Source organism: Cynoglossus semilaevis, chromosome 2 (genome assembly GCF_000523025.1).
Source record: "Cynoglossus semilaevis isolate Cse_v1.0 chromosome 2, Cse_v1.0, whole genome shotgun sequence".
NCBI lineage: Eukaryota > Metazoa > Chordata > Actinopteri > Pleuronectiformes > Cynoglossidae > Cynoglossus > Cynoglossus semilaevis.
Window position 1 is genome coordinate 531,482 of NC_024308.1, and position 18,888 is coordinate 550,369.

General features: G+C 42.3%; 3 protein-coding genes across 10 annotated transcripts in view; 1 reads left to right on the forward strand and 2 right to left on the reverse strand.

Annotated features, from left to right (window-relative positions):
* Positions 1 to 488: 488 nt before the first annotated feature.
* Positions 489 to 9,456, reverse strand: vtg3 (vitellogenin 3, phosvitinless). The gene is made up of 28 exons (XM_008329605.2): positions 9,344 to 9,456; positions 8,757 to 8,777; positions 8,512 to 8,663; positions 8,169 to 8,420; positions 7,927 to 8,088; positions 7,684 to 7,832; positions 7,460 to 7,610; positions 7,182 to 7,339; positions 6,747 to 6,912; positions 6,443 to 6,568; positions 5,877 to 6,095; positions 5,535 to 5,752; positions 5,357 to 5,454; positions 5,154 to 5,278; positions 4,912 to 5,013; positions 4,693 to 4,812; positions 4,410 to 4,599; positions 4,232 to 4,319; positions 3,945 to 4,130; positions 3,387 to 3,525; positions 3,125 to 3,293; positions 2,901 to 3,013; positions 2,556 to 2,630; positions 2,272 to 2,478; positions 1,761 to 1,906; positions 1,494 to 1,632; positions 1,289 to 1,400; positions 489 to 1,196 (listed from the first exon to the last, which is right to left on the reverse strand). The coding sequence occupies exons 1-27, from the start codon at positions 9,390 to 9,392 to the stop codon at positions 1,293 to 1,295; spliced, it is 3,828 nt and encodes a 1,275-aa protein (XP_008327827.1). The 5' UTR covers positions 9,393 to 9,456; the 3' UTR covers positions 489 to 1,196; positions 1,289 to 1,292.
* A 1,675-nt stretch (positions 9,457 to 11,131) lies between these two features.
* The window catches only part of adgrl4 (adhesion G protein-coupled receptor L4), an 11,890-nt gene continuing 4,133 nt past the window's right edge, over positions 11,132 to 18,888 (reverse strand). The window contains exons 4-16 of the mRNA XM_008328956.3: positions 18,353 to 18,502; positions 17,952 to 18,022; positions 16,166 to 16,345; positions 15,496 to 15,679; positions 15,293 to 15,406; positions 14,865 to 15,064; positions 13,564 to 13,743; positions 13,070 to 13,273; positions 12,581 to 12,801; positions 12,226 to 12,292; positions 12,049 to 12,140; positions 11,805 to 11,973; positions 11,132 to 11,604 (exon numbers count right to left, since the gene is read on the reverse strand). Coding sequence (XP_008327178.2) covers positions 11,542 to 11,604; positions 11,805 to 11,973; positions 12,049 to 12,140; positions 12,226 to 12,292; positions 12,581 to 12,801; positions 13,070 to 13,273; positions 13,564 to 13,743; positions 14,865 to 15,064; positions 15,293 to 15,406; positions 15,496 to 15,679; positions 16,166 to 16,345; positions 17,952 to 18,022; positions 18,353 to 18,502 — 1,895 coding nt within the window. The 3' untranslated portion in view covers positions 11,132 to 11,541. The remainder of the gene's footprint in view (positions 11,605 to 11,804; positions 11,974 to 12,048; positions 12,141 to 12,225; positions 12,293 to 12,580; positions 12,802 to 13,069; positions 13,274 to 13,563; positions 13,744 to 14,864; positions 15,065 to 15,292; positions 15,407 to 15,495; positions 15,680 to 16,165; positions 16,346 to 17,951; positions 18,023 to 18,352; positions 18,503 to 18,888) is intronic.
* The window catches only part of adgrl2a (adhesion G protein-coupled receptor L2a), a 194,200-nt gene continuing 190,252 nt past the window's right edge, over positions 14,941 to 18,888 (forward strand). For all 8 annotated transcript variants that reach the window (XM_025064450.1, XM_025064456.1, XM_025064459.1 and 5 more), the window contains exons 1-2: positions 14,941 to 15,077; positions 16,222 to 16,277. The gene's annotated coding sequence lies outside the window, so the exon portion shown is untranslated. The remainder of the gene's footprint in view (positions 15,078 to 16,221; positions 16,278 to 18,888) is intronic.

Below are 18,888 nucleotides of genomic sequence, written 5' to 3' on the forward strand. Positions count from 1 at the left end.
TCATGTGGAATTACCTGGAGGAAGGATGTGATTCCAGCAGAGCTCAAACTGCAGCTCGTTATAAAACGACCATAACACGTGGACTCAATTTAATAAATTGTCCAATACCGTCCTCTAGTGTTTAAACTGTAAATCACACACGATGATTTAGATTAAAATAAATGTATAATCGACCTGTTTTATTCCAAACCTGTGTCTTCTTGGGCAGCGTTGATGTATGTGACACAGAGAGAACTTCCGACTCAGCTCGGCCTCTTATCGGCTACACTGTCAGATAGATTCACCACATTCCTGTACATTGTGCCTAATGAGGCGCATCACCAGCAGAGTGAGTGGTAATAAGGAGGGAGGAGATGTCCTGGACCTCCTCCTCCAAATTACCCCATCAATCATTCTCTAATGATTTCTGGCCAGCTGATTTCATCAGCTGAAGACACGTCAAAACAAGGTCAGTTCACCCTGATCCCAGAGACAGCCTGTTATTAGGTGTGGATCTGCACTCTGGACCAACAGACACTAGAGATGTAAGTAGAACATGGAGGGGACATTATAAATGTATGTCTAGAACAGAACAGAACAGAACAGTCTTTATTGCCGTTGAACAGCAGGGGTACAATGACATTGAAAAAGATGCAGAAATGTTAATGTTGATTTGATTAAATGGATCATGTGTTTCTAAAACACGTGCAGCTCATATTTGAACTGGGTCTATTTAACCAGGGACACAGTGTTCTCTGCCCAGGCTCCTGTGGTGACACCGTTATCTGCAAACAACCCCGTTGACCAAACCCAGAAGGTCACACAGACCTGGTAAACATTCACCTCTCAGTGGAGACTGGCCAGCGTTTGGTTTTACCGTACTTTTACACACTGTCTCTAACCGCCCTACTGTAGGCGGAGCTTGATGTGACTATAAATCTTTTTTTTTTTTTACCATTGCTGTTACACAAACGCACAAAAATAGATTAATTTGCGGTCTTTAGTTTGATGATCTGATTGGAATCTGAAATCTTTGCACGTTGTCTTTTTAAAGTGAAACATTTGAGAATAAAGGGTAGAATTCGTACGATTTTATTCTGAAGTATTATCTATACAGCCGTTATGATAATATCATGTTTATCACCGTGGCAACGTTTAGAATGCACTGCTACCTCTGTGAGGAAGGCATCTGGCTCCGCCCTGTGACCTTTGACCTTCTGAAACACAAACCACAGATCATGAAGTGAAGAAAGCGTCAGCAGCCACGTTCTCTGAGTTCATGGATGTTTGGATGTTCGACAAGTCTCACGTTTTTATGTTTGTCCAAATCCGTCCCTCGTCCCGTTCCTGGCGTCAGATTGAACCTCCTCAAAACTGACAGGTGGCAGAGGAAATGGAATGGCCTTCCGGTAAACTGTGTACTGATGACAGGAAGTAGAACAACAGTCCAGATGATTGACAGGCAACAGATTTTCATTAGAAATAAATGAATGTAAAGAAGATGAGAGCGCCACCTCTGGGAGTTTGAGCTTCACGTCAACACTGTCGGCCGAGGCAGCAACAACTGACGCCGTCACTTCCTGTTTGACATTTGTCTCATGTTGCTCAGAGAAGCCGAGAAGCAGAGCCACGCCTGGGATGTAGCTCTCCACTCTGGAAAAATTTTTTTTGGGATGTAGCTCTCCACTCTGGAAAAAATTAAAAAAAAAATCATAGCTAACATCCAGGAATCTATGTCTGCGTATATAGATGTCCATAAATATATATTTGTTTGTTTCTACCGTCGGCCCATCGCAGCCATGGTCTCAGGGATTGTGCTCCAGTGAACTTTGGCTCTCAGTGTTGGCAGAGACCCAGGCAGACGCCCAGCGTTGGCTTTTATTGACATTTCATACGACTGACATTCAGATCCCCATCGGATGTGTGTCTGAACCAAACAGGAAAGAAAGATCGATTGTGAGGAGAAACTCCAAACAGCCGTCTGACAGGTTCACACACTTTCTATCGATTGGCTGTGACGGATGAGTCAACAAACGCATGACGCAGTCTGACAGTTTCTTCTTCAGCCATTAGAGGGGGCAACAGTATTTATCTGTCGGACACAAATAGTCCTGTACGGTGTGTGTGTGTGTGTGTGTGACCCAGGTGTGTGTGGCGACTTGGAGAACGTCAGAGGAAATCTGTGTCAGTGCAGAACTCCTCTTCACGGTGACCATGAGTCCAGAAAGAGAACAAACCAATCAAAGAGTCGCGTTTTCTGTGATAAATTACACACTGTGTCCTCTTCTTTACCTGAAGCCCAGAATGGGAGATCACACTGGCGTCCAAGCACATCTTCCAGTTGGTGTCGTCTCCAACCTGAGACACAATCAGCTGTGTGTTCTTCATGTTGGCCTCAGGTGTGTAGTACACACACGCCTCGTATCCCTCAGGCTTTTCATTCCCACCAACGGCAAAAGCTTTCACGTTGAACACAGGAGCGGGCGCTGAGTCCACAAACTGGGATAAATAACAAGAACAAACGTTAGTTCAGAGGTGGAGATGGAACAGGTGTGACGCAGCCTGGACGGTTTTACCTCCACTCTACTGTCCTGTTGGCTTTGACCACTGGAGGCAGAGTTTGAGGACAGACGATGTCTCTGAGCAGCTTCCTGTCAGGAACAGTCCAGGATTATTATTATTATTATTATTATTATTATTATTATTATTATTATTATTATTATTATTATTATTATTATTATTATTATTATTATTATTATTATTATTATTATTATTATTATTATTATTATTATTATTATTATTATTATTATTATTATTATTGTTGTTGTTGTTATTATTATTGTTATTGTTGTTATTATCAAACCTGATCAAACAGAATCACAGGTTAAGACATTGTGACTTTTACAGAGGAAGATAAAAACCTTGGACAGTCTTCTCAGAGCTCGGAGCAGTTGCTGTGCATTCATTGGCTGTCTGCTGCTGGGGTTCAGGTTGAGCTCAAAGTGAATTCTCTCCATGGGTTTGTTTGTCTGGGCTGATATCAATCCAGATGTTGTGTTAACAAATGGTGTAAAGTGAATTTCCCAGTGTTAAAGAAACAGTGACTTGAGATAAAACTGTTGTTAATAAAAGTATCTGTTATTACCTGGGGTTAGTTTAAAGGCAAATGCTGTGTATCCCAGGAAGTAGTAGAGGGGATATTCCTCGTGGTAGAACTCCCTCCTTAACTCAGACTCCACACAAGCTCCCACTCCGTAGATGTTGCTCTCGGTACACATTTTTGTAACTGGATGCCAAGTGTTGGCTCTGACCATCTGTGAATTCACAAAGACCTTCAGTAGAATTCTGCTTTGATGAAGTCAAACATGATTCTTTTTTTCTTTTTTTTTTTTTTGAAGATATCGTACTGGTTTGGACTCAGGCTTCACCACTGAGGGATCCACGTGGACGACCTCATGGTCCGAGTCACCATCCTTTGGCATTATTGGGGTCATTTTAGCCTTGTCTGGTTCCTCGATGTTTCTAGAGACTACGTACACATTGGACCTGGTGGTTGTAAACAGACACCACGCTACATTTACTGACAGTGATGACAGTGTGTGACAGAGAGGACAGGGATCAGAGAGTCAGTCAGAGATTCAGTCAGAGATTCAGTCAGAGATTCAGTCAGAGATTCAGGCAGGTAGTCAGTCAGAGAGTAAGTCAGAGAGTCAGTCATAGAGTCAGTCAGAGATTCAGTCAGAGATTCAGGCAGGTAGTCAGTCAGAGAGTAAGTCAGAGAGTCAGTTAGAGAGTCAGTCAGAGCGGCAGTCAGAGAGTCAGTTAGAGAGTCAGTCAGAGATTCAGTCCGAGAGTCAGTTAGAGAGTCAGTCAGAGAGTAAGTCAGAGAGTCAGTCATAGAGTCAGTCAGAGATTCATATTCTTTTTTCCAAATGATTTTGTTCTCTCTATTTATTGCTACGTACCGGACAGAAAAAAGTTCAACTTCTTTCTTAAACGCTGGTAGGTCAAACTCAAACTTCTTTTCCCGGACGTTCATCTTGACTGAAAACTTCCACGGAACAGCATGTTGGGTTTTGGCCTTGAACTCGATGCCGGACTGGAACAGTTCTGTGTTGATGCCGTAGGTGATCCAAAAGTCTTTGGTGCACCTGTTGACAGAAGGTGAAGGACGGAACACACATTTGCAGCTGCTTCTGAGAACTCAACATTCTGCAAGTGAAGCTTTTTATAAAATTGAACAACTTTTTACCCAATAAATCCGTCGGTCTCCAGGGCAACTTCAGACGTAAGGAGTTGTCCTAGATTCTGGGTCAGTGGTGGATTGACCGCAGCTTTTGCTACAGTACAAAGAACAAGAGCAACTTCAGATTTTTCAAAGGACATAAAGGAACAAATAAAGAAGTCCGTGCTGAGATTTGGTTCCTGACCGTTCGTAGTGATCCCGTTGACCGCCTCATAGTACTTGCTGATCTCAACTGGTAGACCCAGAGTGGTCGCTTGGAAGAATCGAGCCTCAAAGATGAGGAATGCCCTGGTCCAATGCCATGATGTTCCCTTTTGCAAGTTCTCAATAACAGTCCACAGAGGGCGCTCCTTCCCAGCATCTGGACTGATGGCCTGTAGAGGAGGTCAGAGGTCAGAGGGAGAACGGTCGGTGCTGCGGAGGCTTTGGACACGACCAGAAATGATGCTACCTAGACATTTTCTCACCCCGACGATGTTCTGGATCAGGTCTTTGTTGATGTCAGTGAAGAACCACTCCTGTCCAGAGGCTCGGGAATAGGCGGTGAAGACGGGCTGGTCAGTCGGAAGATTTTCCCAGTTTTTAAGCTTAAAAAATGGCCACAAAACAACACAGGAGTCACCCAAACACACCTGAGGCCTTCACCTTCAGACGTGTTTCTTCTTCCGACCTTTCGTCGTACTCACCACACTGAGAATAGCCTGGAAATCTGTGAAACTTAAATCTCCTTTAAACGCAGGGATGTTGGCACCAAACAACTCTTTGATTCCGTCGGCTCTGACACCGATCTGTAGCACGTGAACGACAACAGTGATTTGAAGATGAAATGTTGGTTCAAGTAAAGGGCAACTTGGTTTAGCAACACACTGTACTACAGTACTACACACTGTAGTACACACTGTAGTACACACTGTAGTACACACTGTACCTCCAAGAGCTGCAGAATTCTGCCGATGAAATTCATTTTCCACTTCATGATGATTTCACTTGGAACGACTCTTGTTGCTCCTTTTAGCATAAACGCCTCGGCCGCTGTTCCCATCAGGTACTCGTCTGTCAGGGTGAAACTCCACTGTTACAGTTTCTATTTATTGTAGTGAACCCTAAAGATTGTACTGTAGGTCCACATACCACTGAACCAGTCCAGTCTCAGGGCTTTGCTGTAGTGATAACTCAGACGGCCGTATTTAGGAGCCAGGATCTTCACAGCTACGTTACAGGCCGTGACTCTGTGTCAGGGATTCACAGAACGAGGGTTGGTTTTTCATGTAAAGTCAAAAGTTGAAAAAGAAAAACCCCTTGTTCTTACAGGGCATGGTTTTCTGGGGTACGTGATCGAGCCAGACTTTTCAGTAGGGAGAATGAGAAGCTGACGAGGTGGAGGTCGCTCTCCTGCTGTAGGTGGGTGGCTAAGGTGGAGACCAGAGACATGGACGGCTTGGCCTCAAACAGCATCATCAAGGCCAACATACGTATGTCGCTGGGAAGGTTCTTTTCCAGGAACAGAGTCAGGGCTACGTCTTGGACCTGAAAACAGAATCGATTTAAAGATCACTCTAAAAACATCAACTTCCTCTGTGGCTGAATAGAAGGAAAAGAACCTTTATTATCTCTGTGTGTGTGTGTGTGTGTGTGTGTGTGTTGCTCGTACACTGTGAGGATCTCTTGCAGCTATCAGTCTCATTGACTGCACAGCTGCACTCAGCACACGGGGCGGCAGGTCCACGGGTACGGCCGCCACTCCGGGCAGGAAGCGGATGATGGTTTTAATGCTTCCTGGATGACCTGCGTTGCCCAGAGCTTTGAGGACCAGCACCATGTCGGCCTCGTTCTTCGTCCTCAGAGCCTCCGTGGCCATGTCCAGCAGTGGCTGAAAAAACAGTCAAACCTGAAATGTATTGTGAAATAGCCTTTCTAAACTAAGACAACACAGTTACCACCTTCTTGGTTTTAAAAAGAAAGTTCATTTTTAGACCTTTTTGCATTTTATTGTTTTAAAATAGCTTTGCTAAACTAATTCAACGTTTTATTCCATCTCCCTGTTTGAAAACCAAATTCAAACCACATCGTTTGAATTGCAATGCTGCCACCTACTGGCTTTATTCCACCGGCAACTATTTTTCCCAGATCATTTTTAATGTGTTCAAACTCGGTGTTCATTGAAATTAATTTCTGAATGTTTCTGTTTTCTTCTTGTTCTTATCTGGTTGTTTTTACCTGAACAGCAGCCACGGGGCAGGGGGTGTAATAAGCACAGTGTTTGTAGACCAGAGAACCATAGGAAAGAACAACTCCATGCCACAGGTAGATGTTGGACTTAGTGAAGGGCATATTCAGGAACACCTGCAAAAACAAACAAAAACACACAGGAAGTCTTTGTGACATCATCTCTGAAAATGTCTTCACAGGAAGTCTTTGTGACATCATCTCTGATAATGTCTTCAAAATCAAAAAGGAGGTTTTTATTTTTTATTTTTTTTGGTTCAAGTAGAAAAATGTGTCCTTAAAAACACAGACTCACTTTGGCTAATTCAACCAACTCTGGCAGAGGTCGGAGATGGTTCATTGACAGCAACATGATTTGCATGGCGTGAAGCGGGGTCATGTCACCAGCCAGAAACCTCTTCTCCAGAAACTTCAACAGTCTGGCATCACCAACCTCAACAACCATGTCCAAGAGCCAACGTCTGTGAGAGGAAACAGAAGAGTGGTCCTTGAAGTCTAGACTTCAGCTCTGGTCTTACTGCTGTTCAGATGTGGACATTTACATGGTTTGGTTTCACACCGTAGGATCTAAGAAGTTCTACTTTGAAGGCACCACTTCATCTCTGACATCCATGGACATTTGACATTTGTTTTTGAACATTTAAAGAACATTTAAAACAAAACAAAAACACGTCCATGTCCTCTGTTGCCCAGACCAGCAGAAGACGACGCCTAAATGTGTCAGACTTACCGATATTCATCATTTGTAGACAGATTCTTCCACAGCTCCTCTAATCCTTCAAAAGGCATCGCTCTCAACAACTGATAGACTTTTATCGTGTCCTCAGTCGTTGAACTGTCGATCTGGTAAATGTTAGCATCGGCCAGACGCTTAATCAGCTCAACAGCCTGGAAGATAAATTAGCATGGAAGTGCGATGTCAGCAAAAAACTCTGCAGAAGATTATTGTTATTGTTGCTAATAATATTCTAGCCGTTTGTTGTTGTTGTTGTTGTTGAGGATCTTTGCCTTTGGCACCGGGTCCTTGAGGTTCTGCATCAATACTGGGATATTGACCGAGGCATCAACAAATTTAAAAACCATGTTCCCTCTGCTCTCCGCTGCCCTGAATATGACGGCCCTCTCTGCCCCGCGTACGTCCAGCAGTACCAGCTCCTTCCTGTAGGAGATGTGATCAGTAGAGGACATTTTGGACAGCGGGGCGTGAAGCTCACGTTTGTCTTTGGTCTCACGTCGCCTGCATCTTGAGCGTGCCACCCTTCACATTGAAGGGAGTGAAGAACTGCCTCTCCAGGGCCTGGGCCTTGGTGACCACCCCTCCCTCTGCTGTGGGTCGGACTGTGTGGATGTATCGCACTGTGGTGGCGATGGATTCACCTCTCTGGGTTGGACGGGACAGACGCAGGAACAAGCTCCACTTCAGCTGGGTTTACTGATAAATATGGAGACGTTTGTTTTTGCGAGGACTCACTGACCCGTCTGGCCGCCTCGTCCAGCACCGCAGTAGCCAGGCCGCTGTACACGGCTGCCTTCTCCCTGCAGTTGTCGACGTCCACCACCTTAGTGACGCTCATGTCCTTCGTTTCCTTGTTTTCTTCAATAGTGTAGTGGCTCTGGCACATCCCGTGGATGCCAACCTGAACAAATCCAACAGATGGGTTTGATCATTTCACTGTTTTTTTTTTGGGTAGATGGAGACTGAGCAGCGTGTTCTTACTTCCTCTAGTTCATAAACCCTCTGTGTTGTTTTGAGGGTGACTTGGAAGAAGCCCAGGATCCCCCTCACGATGTTGAGCACTGTGTCAGAAACGGCAGCAGAGGCGCGGATGTCCCCGATGTGTCCGCTGACGTACTCAAACATGATGGGATTGTTGAGCTGGGCGGAGATTCGCCCGGCGATCTTCGGTGAGGCACTGAAGCTGGTTTGACCAGGGACACCATTGAGCTTGTTAAAGACTAAGTCTGAAATCTTAGAGGGGGGAGAGAGAGAGGGAGAGAGAGGTTTGTCAACACTGAACAAACAGATCGTCACTTTGTCAGAATTTTCTTCTCAGATTTACCTTCAGAGCAAACGTCTGTGCAGACAGACCAGCAATGTTGACCTTACAGGTCAACCTCACACCAGACTCGGCCACATTTGGGATTCCAAGTCCAAATTTCACAACTCCCTCGTATCTGTACTCGTACGACATCTGTGGGTTGAGTTTCAGCTCTGAAATGTTCGACAAACGTTCAATGATATTTTATATGTTCTGTGTTGAGTGTAAAATGTTGATGTGATGTTGATAAAAATGTAAAGACTCACCGTAACTGAGGTTTTGGGTTGCTGAAAAGGTCAAAGGTCAAAGGTTTTGATGAAATAAATAAAATAAAATAAAAAACATAAAGAAAAGCCAGGGCATTAGGAATAAAACTGTTGTGATAATCTATCTAATAAAAATACTTTGGTTTAATTAACTAATTGATTAGAATTAAGTTAATTAAGAAAATTATTCTTATGAACTAATGATAAAATATGTTTGTGAATGAAACTACAGAAATATAAAAAATAGAAATAAAATATGTTTGTGAATGAAACTACAGACTTGGAAACATAAAATAGATTGATATGAATTATATTTTCTATTAGATTTGAATTCATACGTTCCTTTGTATTTACAAGATCTTGATGCACAGGCTGTCCATAATATCTAATCTAATCTAATCGAATCGAATCGAATCTAATCTAATCTAATCGAATCGAATCGAATCGAATCGAATCGAATCGAATCGAATCTAATCTAATCTGATCTGATCTAATCTAATCGGATCTAATCTAATCTAACATCTACACAGCAGTCATAGTTTCTGATCTTTCTCCATCATATCGTAAAGTTATCAAACGAAACTTACTGGCCAGGGCCACGCAGCAGCAGAGGAGGAGCAGACGGAGGCCCCTCATGGTGAGACTGAAGGAGTAGAAGCCAGAAGTTCACATCTGCTCTTTTATAGCAGGTTCCAGGTTGTGGTCCAGTGATTTTGTCGGCATGGACTGAATTCAAACGAAGTGAATGTTTGGTGGTTTCAGAGCCGCGTTGACCTGTGACATTGTCAGAGCGACATGAGCTTCACAGATAAGAGCTGTTTGGGTTTGAACCACAGACACACATGTGCCCGCTGTTTGGGTTTGAACCACAGACACACGTGTGTCCTACGTCTGTGACCATTTGAAGACCTAGGATCAGTGAACACACACACACACACACACACTGAGAATCAAACAACAGTCTGTGATGTGTTTCAGGACGAGACGTCCACAGATGAGGACGGGACCCACAGTCTGGTCAACAGTCCACCACTGGGCCACAAAGAAGGAGAACATTCTGGACAACCATGTGTCCAGGGTTTGGGTTTGAATCCAGCTGAACATCTTTACTCCTTGGGTCAGTGTTTATATAAAAGTGTGTCTGTGGTTGAGTCAGTGATTCTCCGTGGATCAGACTCTGCTGTACTGGAGGAGGATGTTTGCTCTTTCAATGTTTTACTTTTCCAATATTAGAGTAAAACCCCTGCTCTCTGATTTTATACCTTGTTCCCAGCATCACTAATTACCCCTCCTGGGTGCAACAAAGTCAAGCAGCATGAAGCATTACAGCTCTCCATGACGGTTTTAACAAAATGAGCCTCAGCCTAAAGGGCTCCGCAAACAACCCGGCTCATGTGTGCAGTCGGAGGGTGATGACATCAAGCAGCAATCAGCCGCCAGTCTGTTCACTCTGTCTTTTATTGTCATCAACATCACAGGAGTCCAGCCTCTAATCATACTCAAGTATTTCCTCAGCCATCAAAATCTCTTTCATCCTTCAGGCTTTCATTCACCTGACCATCTGCTTTTTACTGGATCTTCAATAGCACAAGTGGCCACAAGAGGGCACTGCCGTCACATACTGTTTTCTTCTTAACATGTAAAAACGTACATGTCAAAAACATGTAGTTAATCAATTCATGTTAAGTTCAGTTATCTTCATTTTTTGTCACTTTTCTTGTTGTTTTCTGCTGTAACTACGGTTACACGACGTCAACGGATGTAACTTTTATTTACAGGATTAATTACTATGATGTAAATAACAGCACAAATAAAACATTTAAAACCTTGTTTTGAGTCGTCTTTAAAAGAACTGAAACAGTAGAAGTAATTGTAGCAAAGTTTTAATATCAATTACATTTAGCTCGTCATATTTTTTCTTTTTTTTTATCAAGTATTCATTTTAATTTTTTTTTTTTTTTAGATTTAATAAAACAAATCGTTTGTTAAAGTAGATTATTTTCTGGAAATAAAAACATCAATAGAAAAAAACCCCGATTATAAAAAATAAAATCCAACCTTTGTATTTGCTAGATTACTCCAAATATTCCTAAAATGTGTGCCGAATTGTAAAGCCAAGCAAACAACGTAAAGGATCACAATGTGTCGAAAATACATTCTTACATTTGACTTTGTAAAGACTTGTACCCAGTCATGACCAATAGATGGCGGTGTAGGCCAACCTTCTAGGTCTGTGTCGTCGACGGTAAAAACACACCTGACAGCAATTGACGGCGAGTTTCCGGTTTCAACGGCTGCTCAGCTCAGGGTGAGACGCTGCTTCTTTTCCTTTTACTCTCACCGATAATTTAACAAGTAAAAAAGTCTTGTTTTTATTTTGTCACAGTTCATTTTTAATAATTTACAAATGAATTTTGAACACGAGAGAGAAACACATTAACAAGAGAGCATGCTATTTAAGTGTTAGACATTTACTTACCGCATTAAATTAAAGTGAAAATATACAATGAGATTTTGTGACAGTGTTACTTGGAAAAATAAGGTAAAATGGCGGATGTTTTGATTTCTTCTGTTTTTCTTTCGTTTTACAAAGATAGATAAGATTTAGAACATGGCCTAACATGGTGCTTAAAATAAATATATTTTTTAAGTACAGAAAAACAGTTCCATCGTTTCACGTCTGTACTGTATGTAATGGATTGGTTGGTGCATCTTCAGAAGATGAAGCAGGAGGAGCTTTGTTGTGGACTGTCATTGTTCAGGCTTTTTGGTTGGACTTCGTTGATCATCTCAGACATTCAAAACAACACGGCACGTTTTTAAAAAGCCTGTAATACTCGTCCTGAATCTGAAAGGAAGGTGTAAAAAATTCATGGTAAATTCTTGCATGGAGCCTAATATCACAAAACTGATAAAATAAATAAATTCAAATGTAGCTAAGGTTTTAATATAATATGACGTCTAAAAACTCTTTAATGTCACTCCAAAAATGACTTCTAAATATTCACAAAATAAAATAAAAAATTAGGTAAATATTTTGTGTCTTGCCTTTCTGGACAGAACGCAGAGGAAGATGAAGATGAACATGCCCTGGAAGGCGTTAGTGATGGTGAACAGATAGGCAGTCAGGGTGGTTTCATTAAGGATGTGCAGGACCCCGAAGGTCCACGTGGCCCCCAGCACAAACAGCAGGGCCATGGCCCCACGGGCGCACGACCTGAGGGAGGACACGCCCACGTGAAGCCACCGCGTGACAGGAAACAGGGTTTACAGCTCAGTGTAGTCAACGTACCTGATGTTTTCATAGTGGCTGATCTCAGGCTTCTTCACTGCAGTGTGTCGGTAGACTTTGTACATGATGACGACAAAAGCCAAGAGATTAACCTGTTCATTACAAACACCAGTTAGAGTAAACACTGTTAGTATCTTATTATTATTATTATTATTCATTTTCATTCAGGACTCTCACCAAAATGATCAAACAAGCCGGTCCAATGAAACTCCATATGAAATGGTTTTCTGTGCTCAGCCAACACCTAAAATACACAGAGATTTTTTTAAATTAATAATTTTTTTTTTCAGTCATGACAGTTTCCTGACTAGGCCCTCAAACGAACGACAGTTTCTAACAGTTTGATAAAAATCCCAGTGGCGGCCATCTTTATGTCCTGGTAAACCAAATCTGCTCAGCTGTTTCTGTGTCATATTCATAATTCATGTTATTTATCAGTCAGCTTCTTCACAGGCCTTTTTGTTCTCACTCATCAAACTATAGATATAAATACACACACACACACGGCCACATTTATTTTTTTTCCACTTACACTCTATCAGTGCCGTAATACTTGGAGCCTAACGTTGCAGAAATGGCCACCACCACTGCAGGGCTCCCATAACCAAAGACGTAAAAGTTACGGTGCAGGAAACCCTTGTTGTAGATGACACCGACCACGATCAGGTACAGATGGATGCCTTCGATGCACATCCAGGCGAAGGCCGCCAGAAAGAAGTAGTGCAGCAGCCCGGCAATAACTGAGCAGAAAACCTTCACAGGAACAAAAGAGAGAGAGAGAGAGAGAGAGAGAGAGAGAGAGGAAAATGGCTCGAGATGTTACCTTTGTCTCAGCTCAGGTGTGTTTTTGTTCAGTATTTAAAGGCAGAAAGATTTTTTAAAAAGTGTTTAGATGTTATTGTTTGAGATCCACTGGTATAAAAGGAGTCTGGAGGAACAGCGTGAAATCATCCCTATTTATGAGGTCTTTCAGAGCAGAACAATGAAAACATGGTTCTTTTTTGTGTGCATATAAACTCACCTTATGTGTGATCATATTGATCCCAACCAAGAAAATAAACTCTGCCATAAAGAGGCTGCAGCACAGGTTCTTGTGGATGGTGGTTCTGGTGCTCTGGATCTCACTGAAGAACCAGAAGGTGAAGATACACATGGACAGACAGATGAGGGAGATGATCATCCCCAGCTGGGTGATCCTGGTCAGGATGGTACGGTGGGCCTCCAGCTGAGAAGAGAATAGAAAGAGAGGTGTTTCATTCACAGAGTGGGACATGTCAGAGTTGTCACTGGTTTTGTTTTTCTGCCAGGCATCATCTGGGGCAGCGTGGATGAAGTCTGGTGGTTTATGATTCTACCTTCACATATCAGATTGTGTTCTGATGTATCGGTGTATTCTACAATAAATTCAAAATATAAATTATTTCATGAAGAAAAACCAATATGAAGGTAAGAACATAAAATAGATTTGACAGCAGCAGCTCCAGTAGAGAAGGGTATTCACAGCAGCAGACTTACGTTGGCTCGGCCCGACGACATCAGGACGGCGAAGTGTGTGAGGTGAGAACAGGAGCAGGTGGTGGTATTGCTGTTGACGTGGACAGTCCTGCAGCCGTGAGTGGCCCAGCGGCCCTTCAGGCCGTCCGCCTCGTACTCCCAGAAGGCACACTTGGTCACATCAGCTTTAGTGTCTGTGGGCTTCAGGGTATAAGAGCGCAGCAGAGGCACAGTTAACTGTGGACAGTGCTGTTTTTATTAGTTATTGCACCGTGAAACGGCATCGCCAGGGGGTTAAGAACAGCTTTTGCAGGCCTCATCAAAGTTGTAGTGAAAGTTAATTGGAGGCCGGACAAAGTTCTTTGAAAGTGCAGCGCCGACTGTGGCGTGCGGCTGCGGTCACGCATGTGTCCGTGCACGGCTGTTGTTTGACTTCTGTCCTACTGTTTTGCTGCAGAATCTTCTTCTCTATTGTAAAATACCAGTGAGTTCCTGTAGGTGTTGCTCTAACAGTCACTGGAGACCGTGCACTGACAGCAGGAAATGAGGCAGCAGCGTGCTGTGGTGTCAGACCGGGCTATTAACTCCTCTGACACAATGCTGAGGCTTAGCACATCCACCGTCCCACTAGTATACGGTGGTTTAATTAAAATAACACGTCAAACAACGCCTCCATTTTATAGGACATTCCTGTAAAATTACACAAATCACAGTTGAGAAAAATCATATGTTTTCATTTTTTTTTAAACAAGAAACTATTTTGTCCTTTGGACTCATGTAGCCCCGCCCACAAAAAATAAATAAAATTAACAACGTGCTGGTTAAAACCATGGGAAAACACAAACCCAAAATAAAGTCGACACCAAATTATTGATTGTTGCTCTTTAAAAGCCATTTACAGCAAGTGTTCACGGCTCGGCATAAATCAACGCAGCCTTTGTTTTTGCTGGGCCTCAGGAGTCCAACAAAAATAATGATTTCACTTTCCTCATAGATTTTCATTATCCACAAAGAAGTTTTCCCTCCATTAATCCTGATCCTCCGATCCCTCCATGTTTACTCTGCCGTTTTACCATTTTCTCTGAGAGATCGCTGCCGTAATGGACGACACTGAGATTCTGTTACACCTTTTCCTCTTTGTTTGGACCTGACCTAAAACTACAAATATAATTTGTTCTAATTATACTATAATGTACTGCATAATAATTGAATTGAATTGAATGATATCATTTCTAAAACAGTTTGGTCATTGACTCAGTGTAGTAGAAGAGAAATCTTCAGACCATTTCTAAAGATTTTTTTTCTCTGAGTGCAGTCTTTACCTCCTTGTGCCTCAGGGTAAAGGTCACGTGGTCAAGCTGGTACACGTCAGCAGGTTTGACGGCGGCTGCGATGACTCGGGAGTTGACAGTGATTTCCCCTGTTCCTCCGTACCAGGAGTAGTCGGCGACAGCGGGGTCGCTGCTGGGCTTCAGGATGTCACTGAGGCTGTGGTAGTGGACGAACACCACGGAGACGCTGCCTGTTGAACAGAGGTGAACAGAGACGGGGAGAGGGAACCACTTTCTTTCTAATCCACAGCTGTCGTGTCACTGATCAGATTAAAAATTCTAATCCTTCCAGAGGACTAACATAAGTGATGACTGTGACATAAATACAAAGACGTGGCAGACGGGCGGCGGTTTTTAACTTTGACAGCTAGAACAGACTTCTTCCATTTGTTTCTCTCTTCTAAAGCGGGTGATCGTACCAGTCCTCTCCTCCTCTGGGCTCAGTTTAGAAGTCAGATTTATGTGATCCGCTCCCATGGTGGCAAATAGGTTGGCTTTGTTGTGACGAGCATCAAAAGTGAAGACTTTCAGTTCTGCAAATATGGATGAAATAAATAACAAGTGAAAAAAACCCATCTGCTCTCCAATCAGATTCTCCAAAGGGTGTTAATAATGAACTCACCCATTTCAGAGGCTCTGATCTGGAGCTCCACTGGAGAGCTGCACTGCTGGGCCAGCGTCAGTGCACTCTCTTCTACAGTGTGTAGAAGTTTAGTGATGCTGCGATCTCTTTGTTCTTCTTCTATTCTGCTCCAGGCCAAGAGTTCGTCTCTCTCCACCAGGTTGTTGACGGCGTTCACTAATTCCTGTTGAAAAAGAGTTTTTTTTTTTTTAATGATGATCCATGTCAAAGGGTTTCTGCTCTGAGTTTTTAACCCTGTGTTTGAACAAGGCTGATGTTTTTATTTATTACAGGGCTGAGGTTTTTATCTCCACACCCTGAGATAAGATGTGTTTTCACTGCCAACTTCAATCATTTTTAAAGTGTCAGAAGTGTTTGTTTTGGTGCACATGGAAACCCCACTGTTAACTGGAATATTAGTCATCTGACTTTAAAACACACACACACACACACACACACACACACACACCGACTACATTTTCTGTTTGAATTTCAGTTCATCCCCTGGTTTGAATTTTCACTGCTCTGATCATTCAAATCTGCTCTGAATGTGATGAGAAGACAATGAACTGTGAACTCCAAACTCCAACCTGTGTTTAAGGCACAGCTCCAAACACTGAAGGAAGAAAAAATAAAATAAAATAAAAAAACTGCAGTAAACAAGAATTACTGAGAGGGTTGAGTTGACGGCTGCTGGTTTGACATTGTTTTTCTTTTCTCCTGCAGCCAGCGCTGACGTGGACCGACTCAGGGCCTCAACATAAGCAATCACTGCCACGGAGGTGAGTTCACCGGACGTCTGTTTGGCGATTTCCTTCAGCAGACTCTCAGGCTCCGTTAGGTTCCTCATCTAGGTCAGAAAAAGAGATTTGTTTGTTTTAAAGTATGAATGTGTTTGACTGCGTGGTGAGTTTAATTTCTCTGTCACTGAAACTACTTCAGAATATCACAGCATGTATGCAGTGGTTCTCAAATTAGGGCCTGGCCCCCCGTAGTTGGACACAGCGATGTCACAGAGGGTCAGAGATACTGACGTCTGGTGCAGGAAGGCAGATGCATTTCATTTTCAAATTGTTTCTCGTCTCCCACTTTGGGGAAATATCTCTGGTTTGTGATTGTATTTCCTTCGTCAGTGAGAGGAGTTTTTAAATGAATTACAGTGTTTAAAGTTCAAAGAGTTTGGAAATAACAGCTGTGAAAGTGTTGATTGGATTAGACTGAACTTTATTGATCCCACACTGGAGAAATGGTTGATGGGGGATCGACAATCGACGGCAGCGCTGATCTAATAAATGATGTCACCGTTTCTGAATTATTTAGATTTAGAGAAAAAAAAATACAAAACTTGAAACTTTATTTGGGATTTTTTTTTTTACATTATGCAATTTCGAAGCTGAAACCTGCAACTCACTCCAAAAAGTTGGAATAGAAGCAAGGTTAGCTCCAGGTCACATGGTGTTAGTTTGGTACTGAGGTGTTGTTTTAGACTCAGGGGAGAGAAATGTGAGCTGATCAATGTGAGCCAATCAGCTGAAGATGGGTCTGAAACCCAGACCCTCTGACCAAACACAGCTTTTTATAGTTTAATGTCAGAGGAACGAAGACCAAAGGAGTGTTTTTATATCTGTGTCACAGTCTGACGGTGGATTATGAAGATGTGGTGTGGACCTGAAGTAGTCCTGGGCCTGAGTGGTTCTGTCCATTGTTGTAGCCTGACATTCTCTAATGTGATATAGTCTGAAGGTCTGAAGGTTTATTTCATTGGACTGTTGACATTTACACAGACTGTTCTTCTTCAGTGCTTGGTCTCAGCTCTCACAGATTCTCGACTATCGTGCACCGACTAACATTTGTTCCACTTGCAGAGTTTGTGTTTTCACTAAAAAGTATTGAGCCAAGACAAATCCTTCAATCCTGATACACAAACATCTCCCAAACTGTATCTCTTGTCAACTTCAACTTTTTCTTTGCCTCTTTTTTTAACTTTTATAACATTATGTCAAAGTTGTCAAAACATACATTTGGATACAGTATGTGAACTCAACATTCAGTGGAAAAGACAGTGAGCACAGATTCATAGTATAAGTTTGGCTGCAACACATCCATATGACAGATGTTTCCCCCAGGGGGCACTGTTCTCCAGAACTAATGAACCAGTACAGTTTTACAAAGGCCTTTGGGAAACCTGAGAACTTTCTTAGAAACAACCAGTAGTAAATTTAATTAATGTCTTTGATAAAAGTACATGTTGATTTTGTAGGTTTCATCAAATATAAAATTCACTTCAATAATCTTTCATTCCTTTTGACCCAAACTGACAGTCAGTCTTAGTCTAAGTCATAGAGGCCAAAGTAACAACCTTCAACTTTTCCAACTGTTATTAGTGTTAGGTGAGAATATCTTTAAACATTTATCATCAAATGCTGGATTGCGTGAGTGGAAGAAAAGGTACTTACGGATTCTAGTGTTTTGTTAACCGTCTCTTTGATACAGCTCATGTTGTCATGGCAGAATTTCTGGGGATGTTCTGAAAAATACCAACAGACAAAAGCATCGTCTTGGTCCCAGTTTGTCTCTGTATGAAGGAACCAATACATGAAATGTCAAAGCTAAGTCCTAGCTCCTCCACACAGGCAGCTGAGCCGAGCACTGTTATGAGCAGTTGAACATATCAGAAAATGTTGCCTGACTCTGTTGTCTGTTGACTTGATATGTTGCATAACAGACTCAGGAAAAAAAAAAGAAAAGTTTCATCTTGTGCCTCTAGTCAAGAGTGGGCGTGAAAAAAAAAAAACAAACCAACCAAACATGTCTGTTGCTGCAGGTGTGCTTTTTCTACATATGTCCTCTCACCAACCTTTACATCTTACACCAGTCTCTGGATGAAAGTGTTTGGTGCCGACGCTTGGTACAAAATCCCGCTGACAGGAACAATAGAAGGATCCGTTGGTGTTATGGCAGCGAGCGTCGGGTCCACACACTGGTCCTGACAAACATTCATCAACATCTGAAAAAAAAACAAAAAAAAACAAACAATCATGTTCTGCAGTTAAACAAAAAAACAATGTTGTTCTGAAATAACATGTTGCAGTTGAAGTTTCCACCAAAGTTTCCTCAGTGTGTGTCAGAGTCTCCACCTGGTGAACCTGTTACATAGATCCAGGTGTGATAGATTCTACACACTAAAGTTTCAGCTAATGTTAAAAACAGGCAATGTGTTAAAATCACTACTGTTGGTGTAAACAAAAGTGGGTTCAACCTGGGGTAAAGAAGACAGTAGTTTGAAGTTGCATCACTGTGTAACGTTCTCAAAGGAACAGTGTTTTATATCCCATAATAATCAGCCGCAACCCATAGTTTTTCCAAAATACAGCAAAAGAAATTTGTAAAAAA